This window comes from Cyclopterus lumpus, chromosome 7 (genome assembly GCF_009769545.1).
Source record: "Cyclopterus lumpus isolate fCycLum1 chromosome 7, fCycLum1.pri, whole genome shotgun sequence".
Lineage (NCBI taxonomy): Eukaryota > Metazoa > Chordata > Actinopteri > Perciformes > Cyclopteridae > Cyclopterus > Cyclopterus lumpus.
In genome coordinates, this window is record NC_046972.1 from 11,046,254 (window position 1) to 11,065,104 (window position 18,851).

At 40.7% G+C, this 18,851-nt stretch overlaps 1 protein-coding gene across 3 annotated transcripts; it reads right to left on the minus strand.

The window, feature by feature from the left end:
- Window positions 1–31: 31 nt before the first annotated feature.
- Window positions 32–17,311, minus strand: ube4b (ubiquitination factor E4B, UFD2 homolog (S. cerevisiae)). 3 transcript variants are annotated; one of them, XM_034536845.1, is made up of 29 exons: window positions 16,987–17,311; window positions 15,634–15,853; window positions 14,324–14,459; window positions 13,989–14,076; window positions 13,534–13,678; window positions 13,214–13,439; window positions 12,298–12,777; window positions 11,318–11,422; window positions 10,258–10,399; window positions 9,410–9,510; window positions 9,125–9,239; window positions 8,547–8,630; window positions 7,948–8,004; window positions 7,268–7,384; window positions 7,001–7,099; window positions 6,794–6,907; window positions 6,375–6,573; window positions 5,734–5,872; window positions 5,517–5,616; window positions 5,235–5,362; window positions 4,956–5,054; window positions 4,473–4,708; window positions 4,223–4,349; window positions 3,957–4,101; window positions 3,655–3,789; window positions 3,289–3,480; window positions 2,650–2,824; window positions 1,365–1,511; window positions 32–1,159 (listed from the first exon to the last, which is right to left on the minus strand). In XM_034536845.1, the coding sequence occupies exons 1-29, from the start codon at window positions 17,008–17,010 to the stop codon at window positions 1,095–1,097; spliced, it is 4,140 nt and encodes a 1,379-aa protein (XP_034392736.1). In that variant the 5' UTR covers window positions 17,011–17,311; the 3' UTR covers window positions 32–1,094. The 3 variants fall into 3 exon arrangements, with proteins under 3 accessions (XP_034392736.1, XP_034392737.1, XP_034392738.1); XM_034536846.1 differs by lacking the exon at window positions 11,318–11,422; XM_034536847.1 differs by lacking the exons at window positions 11,318–11,422; window positions 12,298–12,777.
- Between the last annotated feature and the right edge of the window lie 1,540 nt (window positions 17,312–18,851).

The window sequence follows — 18,851 nt, forward strand, 5'->3', positions numbered from 1 at the left end:
TCTTTGGAAAAAACAGTGACGAGTTGTGAAATAATGTGCATCATCATTTATTTCAGTTCAAAATCCTAATTTCCAAAACAGGTATGTGGTTTAAGGAAATCATTTCCTGTACAGTTAAGGTCAGCAAGGTAACGTTAAGTACAGTGCCATTTGAAAGAGACCGCCTTGTCGTGAGACGTCAGTGTTTCTGAAGAGCAGACTTTTAATGGGGCGCTCCTAAGATGGTGTTTCTGGTGGTCATGCTACATTCTCTCGTTCCTTTCAATTCGCCTAACAGAGTTATTTGTCCATCAGGCGCTTAGGAGGTTCTGGACTTGAGGCCATGCACACGCAAGAAGTAAATTCCATCTATTGAAGTCAGCAGGGAAAATGAGACTAGAAAGGAACAACTAAATAAACTGTATTTTGGTGCTCCACTGCTTATCTTCCTACAGTACTCAAAAGTAAGCCGACATTCAGGATTAGTTAACGTTAAGCTACATCCTTAATGGATATTCCCAGTTTCGAACTTTGTCTACAAGCACAAACTGTGCATCTGTTAGCTCTGGGAAATCAGCATACATAATGTGGACTCAAGTTCATCATTGTCAGACTTGATAATGAAAACTTTGGGCTAGCAAATTTATCAGAACCCACCCACACTCTCCCAAATGTATTGCCCTCCCCTCTCCCTAAAATCATAAGTGTTTAATGAAGCCAACATACAGAGTATTACAAAACAAAATGAACCGTAAAGGAAAATGATTGAAGAAGTGACTCTACGCACCTCGCTGGTAAACCCGTTGGTGGTGGAAACGTATTTTTGCAGCACTATATTGCATTAACTAACTTTTGTTAAATATATGTATATATTTTGTTAGATATATACACAAACTCATGAGAAAAAAACTTAAGTCTTAACTTTATTATATTTTGTTTTTAGAACCATAATGGTTTGAGACAAAAAGGGTAAATGGAAATAAAAATCAAATCAGGTCTTTTTTTTCCCATTCAAATGTTTGCTGTTGACATTGGTAGTAGGGACACTGAATTCAGGCGAATTGGACAGCTCTCTTAATGATGTTAGCAGGCCAGACGTTGGTGACATGTGGTCCTCAGACAGGCCGTCCGCCCTGTTTCTCTCTCATCCAGGTGTGGATCCTCTCCTTCAGCTCTGGGACTGTAGAATGAACAATAGATTGTGAGCATCAAACAAACTGACATTTGCCATCTTAACCGGCAGTAATTGAATTTGACATTTTGGTGTCCTGTAATCACGTGCCTTGAATCTAATACTAGAAAGTTGCTTTGCTGTTCGTATTAGGAAAGACCTTGATCCGAACTTTACATGTAACTACTAGTGAAATGCCATCGTGGTTGGTTACCTGACTCCAGCATGCTCTCGGTGAGTGGCTGTCTGTTGAAGGGATCAGTGGGGGAGTTAAGCAGGTGGCGCAGGATGATGGATCGATCCATGATGTTGCCCGAAGGCAGAATCACAGGGTCCGTCATCAGTGTGTCCATCAGAGGGTCTGTTGTAATAAAGCCGTATGTACGTTTTAGAGCCAGTAGGATAACGAAACAAAAAGCACAAGCTTCAAATGGGAAAATGAGAAATTGAGTTTTAGTAGCATCAGCACAGACGCCTTTCTTTCATTACAGTAAAAGCCAGTGAGCATCTCCAGTTTTTTAGTTTTTTTAGAGCTGAAACAAATATCTTAGGCTGCTCCTTGTGCTTGGACAAGGGTTACTATTCAAATGTTGTGCTTACGTCTGAATCCAGGGAAGCCACTGGTACTTTTGCAGTAGTCTTTAAATTAAGAATGAAACAATAAAATAAGTCTGTATTATCACCATGTAAACTTCAAACTGATGAACCCAGCTGCTGAAAAATGTTTTTTATGACATAAAAATTGGCAACCACTAAAGAAAATATCCAATAAATACTCAGCGAAAGCTTTTGATAAAGTGTGCCCCATATTGAAATGTCACAAGGTTGTTACAGTAGGACTCATTTCAAAAATAAAACCTGGCATGGGAGATTTTAACCACAGAGAAAGACGATACTCAAGCCTCCTGTACGGCACACTCCAGTCAACTGTGGTGGGTTGGCTGTCATATCTGGGAATCAAAGAAGGTATGTGGGCCACGTTCTCCTTCTAGATTATATTAAGTCTGTGGTTATAGGATAGCCTTGCTCTAAGCTGCCAGTAGGACCTATATGAGCTGCAAAAGCCCCTGCAAATGTGTGGAATTAAACAGCAATTGAGGCAGTTGAAGATCCCGTCTGTCTGCACTGACTGACCTGAGGTCACATCAGATTCTACGCCAGTGACTTTTTCTTCTTTGGGCCAAAGATTCAGTGACTTACAACATGTCGTTTAGTTAACCGTAACAAACTGTAAGAATTACCTAGATTGATGTTCAGTATAATGCTGCTCTAAGCAATGACCACATTTTAGGGTTTCGAGATTTAAATGAATTATCTCAATAGACGTCAGCTTGGACCTCTGTAATATTGGCGACTATTACACACATCAAAAAGTAGCATGCAAGTCCAGATTCTGGGAAAGAAAATATGCAGTGCTTAAATTACCTCTACTGAAGATACAAAGCAACAAGTTGCAGGTATGCTGCTTAAACACTTTGGACAAACCAACACACACAAACCTTTGAACTCGTCAGGTGCGTCACTGTAGTCCATTTCAGACTGGGAGTTCTTGGCGACTATTTCCTCCACTTTGTCCGATAGCAGCTTGAATTTTTCAATGGCAATAGAGGACTTAATGCCAGCCTTCCTCATCTTTGAGATCACCTCTTCAAAGAGCTCGCGGCTGTAAGACCGCTGCACAAAGACCAAAATGAGGGAACATTTATCAGAGAGCTGCAAGGGAAGTGCATCTTTGAGGCAATGCGAAAATTCAGTACCATAACTGTGTGTGGTCTCTTTCTATATACAGAACGTTTTCATAGGTCGTGACACTATATGCAAGAAGCGGCAGCCGGGTGTCCTGACATATTCCTCCTGTTACACACACACTTACTGGCAAATTATAAGATAAACTGGAAGTTCCTCATTCAAAGTATTCTCCGTAAACAAATCGTATATCATCAATTGTCGGCAGTCAAAATGGAATGGAAAAGTCGATTTGAAGTAGCACGAACTAGTCATTCAATTAAGCATTGTTCAACAATGCTGCACTATGAAGCACGCACAATAATGCATATGCATGTTAAAATGGAGGCTTCAAACGTCACGCATTAAAAAATAACACATCTACAGCATTTGAGTGAACATACAGTACCAACCTGGTCATCTGCAATTGCTTTAGCAAAGCGGGCACAGTCTAGCTGCAAGTAGATGTCAGTCAGCTGGTCTAAGAGCTTCTTGGGCTCAAAGCCATACTTCTCGGGATTCTCCACCTTCAAGTCCCGACACTTAGGCCCACAGAGCTGCTGGAGGTTAAAGTTTAGCATGGCAGCTAAACGAGGCCCCAGCTCCTGTATGAAAAAGGAGGCACCGTTTAGAATAGCTTGTTGGGCTCACAGTGCCAAGTTTAGGCTGATGATGTTGCCCTTATATACACATTTGTATTGTATTATTGAGAATCCATTTCCATTCATAGAGCTTAGAACATAGCATTTCAAGTGAGACCATATTGCAGCGACACTCACAGGCCTGAGGAAAGGCTTCTGGACTTGCTTGGTGAGGATGTGGAACATTTCAACAGTCTCTGTGGCCAGGGCCAGATAAGAGCGAGACACCCGCTCATCCTGAGTCAGCTGGGACTGGCGACTCTGCTGCTGCTCCTGAAAGTTTCCAAGTAAACACAAACAATATTAATCTTTATTGTTACTTTTTATTACTTAATTCTGTGTTTCATTGCTGAAAGAAAATAAGCTCAATGATAACTGCTGTCCAAATGCATGCAATACATGGTACATAAACACAAGACCCTATTAGGCTGAGCACTGACCCTAGGCAGCTGTTCCCACTGCTCCTTATTCTTCATCTCTTCTTGAACTTCGTGGATACGCTTCAGAGACTCAAGGCTCTCGTCTAACAAGAAGGTGGTGTCATTAATCAGCATGTTGATGTAGCGCACAAACTGTTTGCCAGAGCTAGAGCAAGAAAGAAGATGGAAAAGTAGGTCAGATTAGAATTGATACAAGTCAGACAGCCACTGATTCAAACCTTAATTGTGTTATTGTTTATATGACAAAGTGTCAAAAGCAATCTCACTTGAACTCCTCCATGAAGGTACCATGGTGGGCAAGGTTTTGCCAGAGACTCTTGAAGATAGTGCTGATATGGTACCGTATAGTGAATTTATCATAGAACTCGCTGGTGGCGCCGGTATGCTCCACATCTGACCAGAGGAGACAGGTTTTTTTTGTGTTAAAAAGGAAAGGATCCATACGTTGCAGTCGAGAATCTCCACATATCCCATTCTCTACAACTGCAGCTTTGAAATACAGTAGACATAACTCACCAGTGTAGAACTTCATGAGGGCGGGGACCAGTTGTTTGACAGACAACGGGTGATTCTCCATCATTTCAGAGAATCGCTGAGTACGAGGCTGTACAGCGGGGTTGGTGACAAACAGCACCTCCACCAACTTGGCGATAAGGTAAGGGTTCCTGATGTAGTTCTGACTGCAGATGAACACCACCAAGAAGGTGACAATGTCCTGGACACACGGCTCATATAAAACCTGGGGAGAATACCTTGAAGGGATGAAACAAAAAAACAGCTATTACTTAACTCTTGGTTTTAGCTGTGTTGTGTTGATGCATGTATTACCGCGTCTTTTCTTTGATGTATAGTATCTATATCTTTCTCATATATTGTCCTTTTGTTCAAACTGACACGGTACAGTGTGAACATTAGCATACTCCCATCCACAAGATGTGTGCGTGTTAAAAACAGGGTTGAACAATTAGACAAGTGTGCAAGACTAAACTATTAACTTACTGAACAACAAAAAGCAGAAACTCTGCTACATCTTCAATGTAGAACTCAGGCAGAGCAGCAAAGCTTTTGGGAATCTCAGGGTGCAGTGGCAGGTTAATGCTGTGTAAGGAATGAAGAAACAAACATGGTACTTACAGCTTGATTCAAAGTACACTCTGAAGGGAAACACAGCATGACTGATACCACAAAAATAAATAAAAAGATGCTTTGTGTGATCGGTTCCTTTTACATCAATATCACAACCAACAGTAACAGTCTGTCAGTGACAGGAAGACTCACTTGGGGTAGGCAGGGTCCACCATGCGAAGAATGAGCTGAATGACTGTGCTGTAGAATTGCAGACATCTGCGGAGCAGGTTCTCATCCAGAAGGCCCACGTCAGCACATGCTTTGGCTCGCACCAGTTTCTGACACGACAGTCACACACAATAAGGATCACTTCTCCCAAAATATGCTCAGTCGTAAAATCTTTTACGCGTTTCAGCATTTAAGAATAGTCCTTTTAAATATAGTAGTGTATTTCTAAGTCTGTACCTTTAAAATCAGTGAATTTAAACTAACCTTGAGCTGGGTTTTGCAACGCTTGAGCATCTCTCTGTGCCGACTAGCCAGGGGAGAATCTTTCCATTGGCTTTCACTGTTCTTCAGCTCCTCTACAGTCCTAACAAGGGGAATAAACCACATTAAAACACACATGCTATGAATACATGTGTGCATGTGTGTGTTTTTACATTGACGTTTATCAATACATGCATTGTCCCTGAAAATAAATAAATACCTGTTCAATTCGCGGATGGCCCGCAACCTGCGGATGTAACGTCTGCAGCCAGGCAGGATGGATAAATGGTGGGCATGCAGCGTCAAGAAGAAACATTCAGTGGGGAACTTGGGTTCTGAGAACTTGGTGGGGTCTTCATCTGCCCAAGTGAACAAAGAAAATTAAAATAAAGAAACACATAACATTGGTTAGAGCCAGTCCGCAAGTATCGTTACTATTAAATATCAGCTTTACTGAACAAAAAAACCCTGAGGATAACGTATCTTGCCACAAAAGTCTAAGATTTGACGTATTATTTCAACTGTAATGTATGATAGGAATTGTATACAGTACGGCATGAGTGGTCGCTATTATTTTGTAAATTATTTCAAATAAAGAAGGCAGAAGGAATGTCGAGACAGTAACACAAGAATGACTGAAATAAATTTGATTTAAAAAAATAATAATAATTGTAATCACAGATCTGGCATGTTGATGAATGACTTAGAAAACGGATAGTATGCAAAATGGCTCCGCAACGTGTTAACAGATTTCTCAAAATGTCAGCAGAATATGAACGACTTGCAGTTGTTGAAAGTAACCTTTAAAAAAAAAAACAGTACCTGCTAACAAAAATCTGTGATTTATTTCTGTCAACTTACGCAGATCAGTCAGCCAGCTCTTGAGCTCCTCCATGGTGGCTTTCAGACGCGTCTCCTCTAGGCTGACAACAAGGCGACATCGTGGGTGGAAAATGTAGTAAGGGTCCACCGTCTCTAGCTTGATCTTCATGCTCAGCTGTTGCAGCACCCATAAGAAGCTGAGCATGAAGCCGTCTGTCGACACCAGCTTGTCATCAGTCTAGCAGGAAGAAAAGAGGGTGAATTCAGAACAATTTTCAAAAGCTACAACCCGAATATGAAATTTGCATTTTATTTAATGGGGGATGGGGGGGATGCAAAGATGTATAACTTATTTGTTTTTCTACACTTCAGATTGTTCTTGTGGGTGTGCCAGTTTGGTACCTCAAAATGACATTTATTGAAATAATTCTGTTGAATGAATGACTTTTGTAACACACCTGCATCTGAGCTTTCTTCACATTGTAGTTGACCAGAGCTGCCATGTAATTAAGCGCTGGCTCACGCGTTTCTCCATTTAGTAGGATGTTATGGAGAACTTTGAACAGGTCACCCTAAAAAAAAAAATATGTATAAATAATTTCAATACATTACTTAAATCACAAAGGACAGCTATTTAATAAATATGTTATGACGCAGAGACTCACCCTAGCCGACTCCAGGTAGTGCTGCAATGATTGGCTGACGACTCGCGTGTTCTCTATGGTGATGGCTGGGCCAGAGAAATATTTGTCTCCCACTTTTGTCTTCAGAGAAAGCAAAGCATTAAGTTTACTCTTAATTTTCTGTCCATTAAACAGCTTGCCGTGCTTCGATTTTGCAGTATTATTGCATGAGGTCAACTCGCCATTCACAGACACTTTTCAGCATTGGCTACAATCTAAATGACACATATTGACTATTTGACAACTCACATCATCCTCAGCAAACACAGAGAGGCTGAAGAAGGCTCCTATGTAGGAAAGTCTCTGGATCTCTCTACCACAACCAGGGCTCAGAGGTTTGGGACACCACAAAGGCAGCGACGTTACCTGCACAGACCGCCATGAGATAGAAGTATTAACATATTTCATTATCTTTTGGTGCTAGCAACAATCCCATCACTCAAGGTTTAAATTCCAGTGAAAGACAATGCTTCTCCATGGAAGACAATGTACTGAAATAAACTTATTCCTACCCACAGTTTAAATCACAAATAAATTATTAATTTCTTAATGCCACTTAAAATGACACCCAGTAGTTATGATATTAAAAATAAAAAAACATAACACACTAATAAGCAACTAAGTGAGCTTAATGTAAAATGAGTCATTTTTCTATGCTCAGGAGAGCATTTTTCTTTGTGAAGCATAAAGAAGACTTGGTGTCATGAATAAAATAAGCAGAGCACATTCTTTGGTGCTGATGTCAACTGGCCATGCTGGTATGATGAAGGTATAAACAGACAATGGAGACAATAGACAGACCTGCATGTACTTAGAACTAAATTGTTTGGCAACGTGATTTATAGACAGCCTAAATCTGAGCCATGAGAACATAATGATGAACACTTCAGTGCCATAATGTAGCTTTGGCCATCCAAAGGTATACTCACCAAATTGCACACTGGGTGAGTTTTTCCAAACTTGATTTCACAAAGCTCAGCTAATGCCTGTAAAAACAAAACAAAAAGTAGACTCATTTGGTTTACAGGTAAACTGGGCGACATGGTGCAACTACCAGACTTCAGTCAAATTAGCAAGTGTGAGATTAGTTGATGATTCAATATATAATCTACTTGGTGCATTTGTAAGAAGACAATTAGAACCAACATCACAAAATATGACACACTCCAGTGACAGTTTTTGAAAATGAACTAATTAAATAGACCAAATCAGACTATATTGCTTTGTGTATGGATGGATAGTGAGATAAAAGAAAATTAGATTGTCGAAGTAGAAAAAAAAGCATCATCATATCCATACAAGAGGAGAAGCAGCACAATGGCAACACTAGCATACTGACCATTCAAGCATGTCTGCACAGATACATATGCTGTACATCTAGAGCCGTCCCATCTACTGAGCAGACGGGTTGCCCCGACAGGCCCCCAGGACCTCATTAAGCCCTGTTATACTGCAACTTGAGCTACATTGAGTCTCAACTCATGCTTGGTACTACAGTATGGGTCAGGCCAGGACAACATCTCCTTACCATGAGGGGAAATTTAAAGTTGTCACTGTCAAAGGAACATTCTTTCACTGCAAGAGCCAGCCCATGGAGGATGGGAGTGAAGATCTGAAAAACAAGAGCAAACATGTCATCTGTGTCATGTCAACATTTAGAACTGCGTTTCCAAGTTGCCCGAATTATTGCAATTTCTTAATTACTGAGAAGGTGGTGTAGGGTTAACCGAAACATGTTATCACTAATGACAATCTGTGTGAACTGATACTTCAAAAAAAGTTAATTCCTACCTATTAGGACAGACTTTTTTTAAAATAAAAACTTAAGTCAGTACAATGTAGTTTCATCTGTCCATAGAAGTGTGTGTATGTATGTATGTATGTATATATATATATATATATATATATATATATATATATATATATATATATATATATATATATATATATATATATATATATATATATATATATATATATATATATATATATACACACATACATATACATATACATCTTCCTGCACCACTGTATGCTGGGACAGGTTTCAGCCCAAGTGACACTAAGTATCAACATGTATCAAAAATGGACGGATGTGCTTCACACCTGACTGAACGCCCCTTCCTCCTGGTGGGTGATGCGCACCAGCTCTGGAATAAAGCCATATGGAAGGTTTCGACACAGCAGATAAGGTACCAGCAAAGACTGATGCAGAGGGCTCCTGCACGTAGAAAACAGAGAAGCATCGTACTGAAATTAAATAAATAAATAACGTTTCGATTCAAGGTGAAAGAGTAGTTGCTATGGAGACTCAGGCTAAATCGAGGAGAAACAGAAGATACAAATGTAATAAGCCAAAGATGTTCACAGTGTGTGCCTTGGATTGCTTACCGTGGCTGGGTCAGGGTGCCTTGCAGGACTAGGGCAATATGAGAAATACACTGAGAGCGAATGTTGCTGAGAAGCTGGCTGACATTTGGTTGGCTACAAATCTGAAGGAGAAACCGAAGAAGATGAGAGAAAACAGAAAGCGGTTAGAGGTGTGATAAGATATATGCTGCTCTGGAGAGTTAAATCAGTTTTCTCTCACGAGCAAAACGGACGCTTGTTTCCAGACCATCTGGCCTGCAGCTAGTCTGAGGTACAGACTGTTCTTCTGTCCTCGAGACATTTTGTCACCAATTTAGTAGGCCGGGGCAATAATTAAATATGATAATTTAGCCATCTTCCATGGAATTGGATTGTGACTGAAACGTATATCGAGATATTGTGACGCACATACTAGCTAAAAATGTATCCGTAAATCTGAATCAATCTTCAAATCTCAGTTCTGCTTTTGGGAAAACCCCAGTGTAAAGTACTGTCTTCATCCGATTACACAATATTTCCGTGCATGCAATTAAACTGAATGAATCAATACAGTCACAAAGCCTTGTATTAGTCTCTGAATAGGATTTTCTCTTAAGAATTAAATACAAATGTAACAAAAAATACAAAAGAATAATCTTTAAAATAAACAGCAAAAAATAAATGTATAAATAAATATAAATAAATATAAAAAAGGTCTGAAAAAGAGTAGGCAGAAGTAAACACTTATATGATCCTAATCCTTTCTATAACTTAAATGGTGCCCTTAATGTTCAGCAAATGTACATCATTCAGTAAAGGGAATAGAAAAGACCACAATACTTTTAGCGTGAATCAGAACATATTTTTGGTCCAACAGACAGATACTTTACCTTGGGAGCTTTTCTCTCCTCCATGCCAACACTGTCAAAACGCTCAATGAGGTAGTTCAGCATCTCTGTCTCTTTGCATGTCTCAATGGTGAAGCGGTCGCTGGCTGAATTGCAGGACATTCCCCCTCCAGATGCACCAAGACTATAAATGAAGAAAGTAAACAAGAACACAGGGGGGCTTATTAAATAACAGGAAACATCACAGCACAGAGAGATACACCATTAGCATTAAACATAATCATGTATGTATGGTTAAAAAACTCAAGCCAACTCTCAAGGGGTCCTGAAAAAAAACAAATAAAGCATTAGTGACAGCATTGCAGCATCTCAGTAATGGGCTCTTGAAAGAGAAAGCGATGATATTGAACAATAAAAAGGCTGTTTGCAGAAAGTCTTAGAAGCTGGTATTAGGATTCAGCTAGCTACATTTAATGGTTAGTGATCAGCTGTAACTGCAACTCCTGTATGCAAGCTGCTTCAAAGCACAAAACCCTTAGAAGATAATACAAATGTACTTTATTTGGCCATTGAACAAAGGCAAAGCAGGAGTATCACCTCTGCCATAAGTTGTTCTAAAAGCTAAAAGTGAAATTAGTACATATTGTCAAATAGCAAAGTAACAACTACGTAGCAAATAAAAGTACACTGTAATGTAATCATATTCCTTAACTAAAAATGGAAGTCAACCACCTTAAGATAAATAGGGACCACTTTTCCAGAAAATGTCTGTCTTCAGAAATACAGGATTTTTAAAAAAGGCAAAAACAGAGTTCAGTTACTTTGGCAGACCTGAATGAGCGTGTATATTATATGGATTTCTGCAACTCTGTTGAAACAGAGTTTAATACTTACCACCACTTTATACATCAAAAATTATAGTTCCGGGACCGTATGACCAAAATAGTTACCGCTCTCTTTAAAGATGGCTACGTCTTTTTCACCACTCTACCCTGGTGTGTTTGTGCGTCGTTAGTGGAAAGCCTTGTGGGCCCACTGGGACATGCAATGGACTCATAACTGAGCGAGGGCACACAGACACACACACCGTGCAGCGGTGTACCTGGACCCAAACTGAACCCGTGCAAAATCCTCCTCCTCCTCAGAATCGTCATCACTGCTGTCCTGAGACATGTCAGAGAGGGCAAAGAACAGGACCGACAAGGGGCTAACATGACGAGGAAAAGACACAAGGAGAAAGGTTGGAAGAACAGAAGATGTTGTGCAAGCATGAAGAGACAGAGGGGAAGTGAAAAACATGAAGACAAATGTAGAATGGTAACAAGACCCAAAAAAAAGAGGACAAGGAAGAGGGGAGCACTAAGAAAAGGCTGTTTGAGGGTTGCATGCTTGCTTGAAGACTATTTATTGGGCTGCTTTTTAAATATTCATTAATGCCATTTTGTCTGCGGCTTTTTTTTTGTCAGAACATTTTTTCAACCGATAACTGAACTGACTGTCACAATCACTCACACAACTCGTCTTGAGCAAGCCGAGGCAATGAGGCAGAAGCCACAGCTTATTTGCTGCCAAATTTCATAGCAAGGTAGAACCTATAAATTATGTTTGTTACACTATATCTAATATTAGTCATTTGAAAATGGGTTGGATAAATACATGTTAGCAACAAGCAATACTAACTTAAAACTAACAGAAACGTCCGTTAATAGTCTGAACACCCTATGTATTAGCATTTTATGTTAAATCTGAAGAAATGCATTTGAAAATGCATTGAAATTAAATGGAGATTGAAATGATTAATTCCCTCAATCTTAATTGCCATTTGATTTTCCAATTTAGGAAATGCTAAAATATCAGGTTGTTCCGTGACTTTTAGATTAGCAGTGTAAATATTACCCAGTTGAGATTATAGTTTGTTTGTGTACATGAGAACTGACTGCATGAAACTTAGCATAAGCAGCAACATATACAACAAAAGCCATCTGTTCATACCCAACCTCAAATCTTGAAGTTCACAAAAACGTTATGGTTTAGTATGTTTGCTCGCTCTACACACTGACATGCAAATGGAAGATGAGATACCTAGACGGTGGGATCCTGGAAGCAAAGGCGGCCTGTCGGGTATTCGATCTGGGAGAAGGGGGCACCATGGAAAGGGATGTGGAGGAGGGTTGGTTGGGAACCCTGGGTGAGCTCAAGGAGAGGGATTGGGGGCTGGGAGGTGGCACAGGAACTGGGGTGTTAGGAGGACCAGAGGGCCCTGCAGGGCTCGGAGAGGGTCCTAAGAAACTAAATCCTCTTTGACCAGGACTAGATGGGGAAGGAGCCCCCCAAGGAGAGGTGACAGAGTAAGGCCGATACCGTTGTGAGATGGGCATAGGGGCAGATGGAGGGTTGAGTATGTGTCGTGGAGTAGCACTAGCGGGTGGGCTCGGGGGCACTATGAATTGTGGGGTAGAGGGTGTGGAGGGTACAGTGGGTGTAGTAGGGGCGGGGAGAGATGGGGAGGTCCTCTTGGCTGCATCCAAAGCCATCGACTGAGGACTACCACACCCATACAGACTGTGGACAACATTGAAATGGTGATTGGCACAATTCATCTAACAACGATGTCTGAGAAATATAGAAATGATCAAAGCAAAATCAGGACATCGAGAAGAACAAAAAAAAACAGTTTCCAATCACATGATACCGATTAAATATATAAATAAAGCACACCTTTGAAGAGGTGACCAATCCAGAGCCTTCATACGTCTCTGGGAGTTACACATTATGCTGTTGTTAGCTTTGGCTTATTCTGATGAGAAAACAAATTTGGAAGTGTTGCCTAATCCATCCATCACATGTGATCGGACTGATTGAAATATTGCTCCATCCCTGAATAATTCCCTCAAACTCTGCGCAGCTGTCAAATATAATTCTGGATCCTCCTTTTTAAGAAACAAGAGAAAATCAACTCGGGGCTGCCGCTTATATTAAACTGAGTCACGGTACTTGCCTGGACAGGGAGCTGGCTCCAAAGGACCCTGCACTGGGGCCCATGGGGCTGCCACCTTGACTGGAGGGCTGCACCAGCGTCAGACGGTGGTCCGGGGATTTGGCTGCAGCGATTGGCTGAGAGGTGGCGGTCAAGCTGGCGAAGGGGTTGTGGACACGTGACTGGGTGGACATCATTAAGACTTCCATCAGGATCTGGCCGATCAGGTCTTTGAAGTCAGAGTATACTACAGGAGAGGCGGGGATAAGAGGCAAGTTATCTAATGCAAAAAGTCAGTTGTAGACCACTCAGTCAGATAAAGATGTTATTCAATGACATACCATCTTTAGGGTTCTGGTGAAACTCTGCAGCCATTGACGGGAGAAAGATGACATCTCTATCCTGCTCCTTCCACGATACGCGGAGGATCTTACAAATGAGCTGCAGAGCTTGTTCTTCTGAGACATCTGAGTTTGCAGAGGGTTCCTGAAGTGTAGAAATGAGAGACAACTGCCATTTAGAGAATAAATGCCAAATGGACTAGCGTTACTCCAATCCTCATTATCACTCTGGTCAATCAAGAGACTGGTATGTACCAATGAACTGTAATAACTGAATATTAAAACCAAGAATAGTGTATATGTAAAGTACCTAATTACATTCTGTAAATACCCAAACACTTTTATTTTAACTCATTTAAAAACTCACTTGATCTCAAGATGGGCAAAGTCAAGTAGGGCAAGTAATTAAGGATAAAAGACCCCCTCTTGCAGTGATGTTGAGTGCTGCCAGTTACCTTTTCAGGCAAGTTCCTCTTCTCCCTGCGATCGCTGTCCTCCACCTCCATGTTCTCTATCCCTGAGTCCACATCCACCTGGGACATGCTGGAAAAAGAGAGGATTATTAAATCTCTTCATCCCTAAACTGACAATGTCAACACTCAGACCTCAGTGGTCCATATGAAGCAGCACAATTATCTCAACTGTTATCTCTATTATAACAAACTTCATAACCAATTATTGTAAGAGCAAAAGTGTCCATGCAAGATTAAAATAGATTTCTGGTTGAGCATTGCTGTAAAACAAATCTATTTTCATGGGTAGATCAATATCCCATTAGAAAAACTCGTACCTCTTTTCACAGGAGGCAGTGTCAATGTCCATACTCTGTGATCGGGACAGACTCTGGGACTGAGTCTCAAGGCTGTTGGAGGGGGAGCTGGAGAGGGAGCTCACACCTTCGCTGCTCTGACTACCATATGCCACTCCTGCAAAAGCAAAACAATGCAACTGAGCACATTTGAAGGTTTTACATTTGTTTGCGTTTCTGTTTTCTTTAAAAGTCTAGACTGATCGAATCTCTGCAATTGAAGCCCCCACACTTTGGAGAGACCCATCAAAGGAGACACGGTTTGCATTTATATTTTGTGGTTGCAGCTCGTGCAGCCTTTGGCTTTAGTCTGTCATGTCTTTGCATGATTAATATAAAATAAAAACAAGAAAAGATATCCTGATTTAAGTTTTTTACAGTCTGGGGTCATGTTTTTTTAACACACTTTTGTATAAGCTGTCAGGGCTACGGTTTTATTGAAGAAAAAATTGTTTGGCCCCACTAAGTTAACAAAGGCTCAGATTGCCGTTTTTAAAAGATCTACATGCTGTGTCATACCTTTATAAGCCCTGATTAAAACAAACAGGTAGAGAGAAATCTGATTAACCCCCAGGATTTTACTGTGAGTGAAGGGGAGGAATTAGCAACTCACTCCTGGTTGCACAACAATCATGTAATTACCAACAGTTTAGTAAAATAAATAATGTATACAATGGTTGTCAAGTACAATATTAATAAATACATTAACATGCCATGAAGAAAATCCCGAATTTCACCAATTATGAAAAGTATCATGGGCCCTCCCTGCAAGCTATAAAAAGGCAGCCCTGTATAGCAACACCACAACATATATGCACACCTACAAACAATGGCAGGAGATTGGCAGTCTATCCATGCATGAGTCACAGGTGTTTTTTCTAGAGCAACGCATAAAAGCATAATTTCTCACACTACACAGCAAGCCTACACTTTGTGTCACACAGGGACACTGGGGATCACAACAAACTGCTGTTTGTGGGAGCATGACTGGTTCTCGCTGTTCAAATATCAAGGTCACACTGACAAAGGTCCCTTTCAGTGTTGAGCTCAGACTCCAACAACCAAGGTTGATTTATCTTCCGGGCCTCAGAGACCATTATCAACCCTGGATGAGTAGGATGATAGTGTTAGACTAAAGATTACAAAAGCGGTTGACTCTATGGTGACAACCGGAGAAAGCTAACTGGTTAATATTGATCCAAAAATCATAAAGGATTTAACCTTAAGTATTGTCTACAATAACTGTCATTTAGAGAAGCTGTCTGAATGCATCTCAAACCTGTAGATCTTACCGACAGTGCCCATAGGAGACGTGGCAGGGGTACCACTGTGTACATTGAGCCCCAACGATTGAGAGGAAGCTGGTGGCAGGGGCTGGGGTGCGACACCTGAGGGTCCAGGGAGGGGTCCAGGGGGAGTCTCTCTCTGTGGAGATGTCAAGGGTGTGCTGAGAGGGGTGCCGGGCTGTGACGTCTGTCCCCCTGCCAATCGTGCCAGTCGCCTTCTGCGGATCTTGAATATTATAACATTACATTTACATATCCACTCAAAGTACTATGGATGCTCACTCTACAAACCTGCCTAATATGAACTTAAGTTGTACCAATGAAGATCATTAGGCACCTATTTTTTTTCATACACACACACACATATATATATATATATATATATATATATATATATATATATATATATATATATATTTATTTATTTGGCTGAACGATAAGAATATGAAGCATACAGCGACACATCTTTTCGTGAGCAGTCTTTGATCATTAGTCCCAGACAAGAGACACATAATTTAAAAAATGTTTTCATTCAGCACCTTTTCAAAACACACGAACAAAGTCAGATGTGAGAAGGCTACTCGTCGTGCAACTCGGTGGAAGAGGCTGAACTATAGAAAATCAACTGCACACTGTTGATCGAGTAGCGAAGTGTACACTAAGGGTACAAAGAAGTACCCCTTTCTAAAATGATGTGCGTTGCCCAAGTGGCCCGGCTCAGTGGCCACACAGTTGATTGCACAATGGTGGCCCGGTGTGTTTTTTATGCTGAGTCGTCTCGCAGGCTATTTTTTGTCTGTTAGCAAAACAACGTTAGCAACTGACAGCTAGCAGGAAAATATGCCAAATCCACTATCCGTCATAATATAAAAGGTGTATGAAAAAAACACATAGCAGGTGATAACCAGTCAGTGTATGGATATTAATCCAGTCGTTTAGTATGCAATACGTGCGCTCTCTAGCGTGTCGGTAGCTAGTTAGCGCTTCGCTCCGGCTAATTTAAATGAACGTCCGTTGCTGGAGACAGAAACACACCGGGTAATTCCTCCGTTACATCCAGTGACTCTCCTCAATAAACGTCGGAGAGGTCGCGTTGGGTAACGCGCGCGCATGTAACATCATGCTGGTGTTGAATGAGCATTACATGTGGAATTGTATTGAGGATACGTTTGTTTAACGAGGCTAGCCCCTGAGCTAGCTTTAGTAGCAAGTCTAGTGGGCTAGTAAGGCTAGTGGGAACCCCTTCGACATGAGGTCCGAATGGAAGGAATTCATTTAAATACATATGGTAACGCGAAGCAAAACAAAGCTGGAGCGGTTATCCGCACTCATGCGGAGCGTTTCGCAGCGTCGCCTCACCTCGTCTGCGCTCAACTCCTCCATCGCAGCTCCGTTAGCTGGCTGTTTCACTTTGAACCGCTTTGATGAGTGCCAGCCAGAGCCAGCTAGCTAGCCTTTATTAGAACCGAATATGCATCGTCCGACCCTATCAACAAATACGTGTCAGTCTTGATTGTCTTCAAGATAAAAACTGTGATGCCGGTGTATGGAGGATGGCGAGATGCAGTTCCTCCAAAAAGTCTCTAGTTTGATAGTTTTCTACCAAGAATGAAAGAAAAAGAAAAGTAGCTAGCTATTATACGTCAAAACACAAGGGCGGCCATTTTGGTTCTACACAGTGTCACGTGACTTCGCGACTGGGGGAGGTGTGAGGCTTCATTGTGTCGCAAAGATAAATGTGATATGTTCGCCTGATATATATGTGTATGTTCTTGTGTCAGTCAAATGCTTTGCAGCACTCGTGAATTGACTGCTAGCTGTTTGAAATGAATCCAAATAAGCCTTGTGTTCCCTTTTCCTCTTAAAATACCAACGGATCAGTGGGGTACAAGGGCATTACAAAGAGATATTATTGGCCTCTCCAGTGGTGTTTGCTCATTACGTTGTTTATGAGACAAGCCGTTGTGATTCTAATCACAGGAGCCTCTAATAACTCTAATATCAATACTATAACAGCCAATATCCTCCATTGGTTTCACCTCAGAGTAAGGAGGACGACAAGAAGGAACTCAGATGATCAGACAAACAAACACTCAAAACATTTTGATGTCCAATATTAAATAATTCAGATTCCAGCCATCTTGGCCTGAAAAGTTCAGACCAAATGTTCATCCCAGTTAACGTCACTGCTGCAGGGCTGTTGTGTTCACTTGCTTTGATTTGTTTTGCTGGTGATGAAAACAAACTGTTGTGGTTTCGGGCAAGGGAGAGATGCAATTGGAGGATAATTGAAACTTAGGTAAGGTAAGTGTGTGCGTGAATTGATTCTTGGGCCCCTTGGGGACAGCACAAACCAGACTGTATTAACAAAACAACATATTATCATATTGTATATTGATATATAACAGGAACTGTAAGGGAGACTAGAGTAAATAGAGAAAGGACCAAATGTTAACTCAGACATTATGACACACCACACCACTATGACTCATTGCACTATGACGTCTCACTACAGTTCTAAATTAGAGATGCATTGCACATGCTCTTGAAAAAAATGGTATGTGCAAAATTAAAGGTAAATTAAATTTCCTCTAAATATTACATCACACTGCACTATGACTAATCACACCGTTAAATCCTTGAGCCTTTTAAATATTAATTCCATCAAGCATGAAATTATGAAAAATTAGAGATACATTGCATATACCTGTTACAATATTATGACTCAATAAAATAAAGGACACAACAATTCAGAGAGGGACCAGCTCGGTTCTTGGTGAAACTCCTGAACTCTGTGGTTCTTGTGAGTAAGTACCAGCTATAGATGGCAGCTTAGCAACAGCTTAGCACTCCATTGTAGGACTAATATATCACATTCATTATATCACAGATTGCTGCCTCCATCATCACCTGTGGGATGAATGATGACACATGCCAGATCTGAGTGAGAGAACCCTGACAGCATACAATCAGAAAAAAATATTTGTTTATTTGAAAAAGGACATAATAACAAAAAAGAACAATTAAATAAAGAAATATGCCACTTCAGATTGTTTTTAGTCTATACAAAATGCACACTAATATTCCTCATACCCTCACTTATTCTTGTACATGGGTATCTACATGAATGAGATATTTAATTTTTTTACAAATAGCTCAACCAAATGTCCGATGGACAGCACAAGCCAGTGCAAACAAAATGTACTTCAACTTTTTCCCATCAG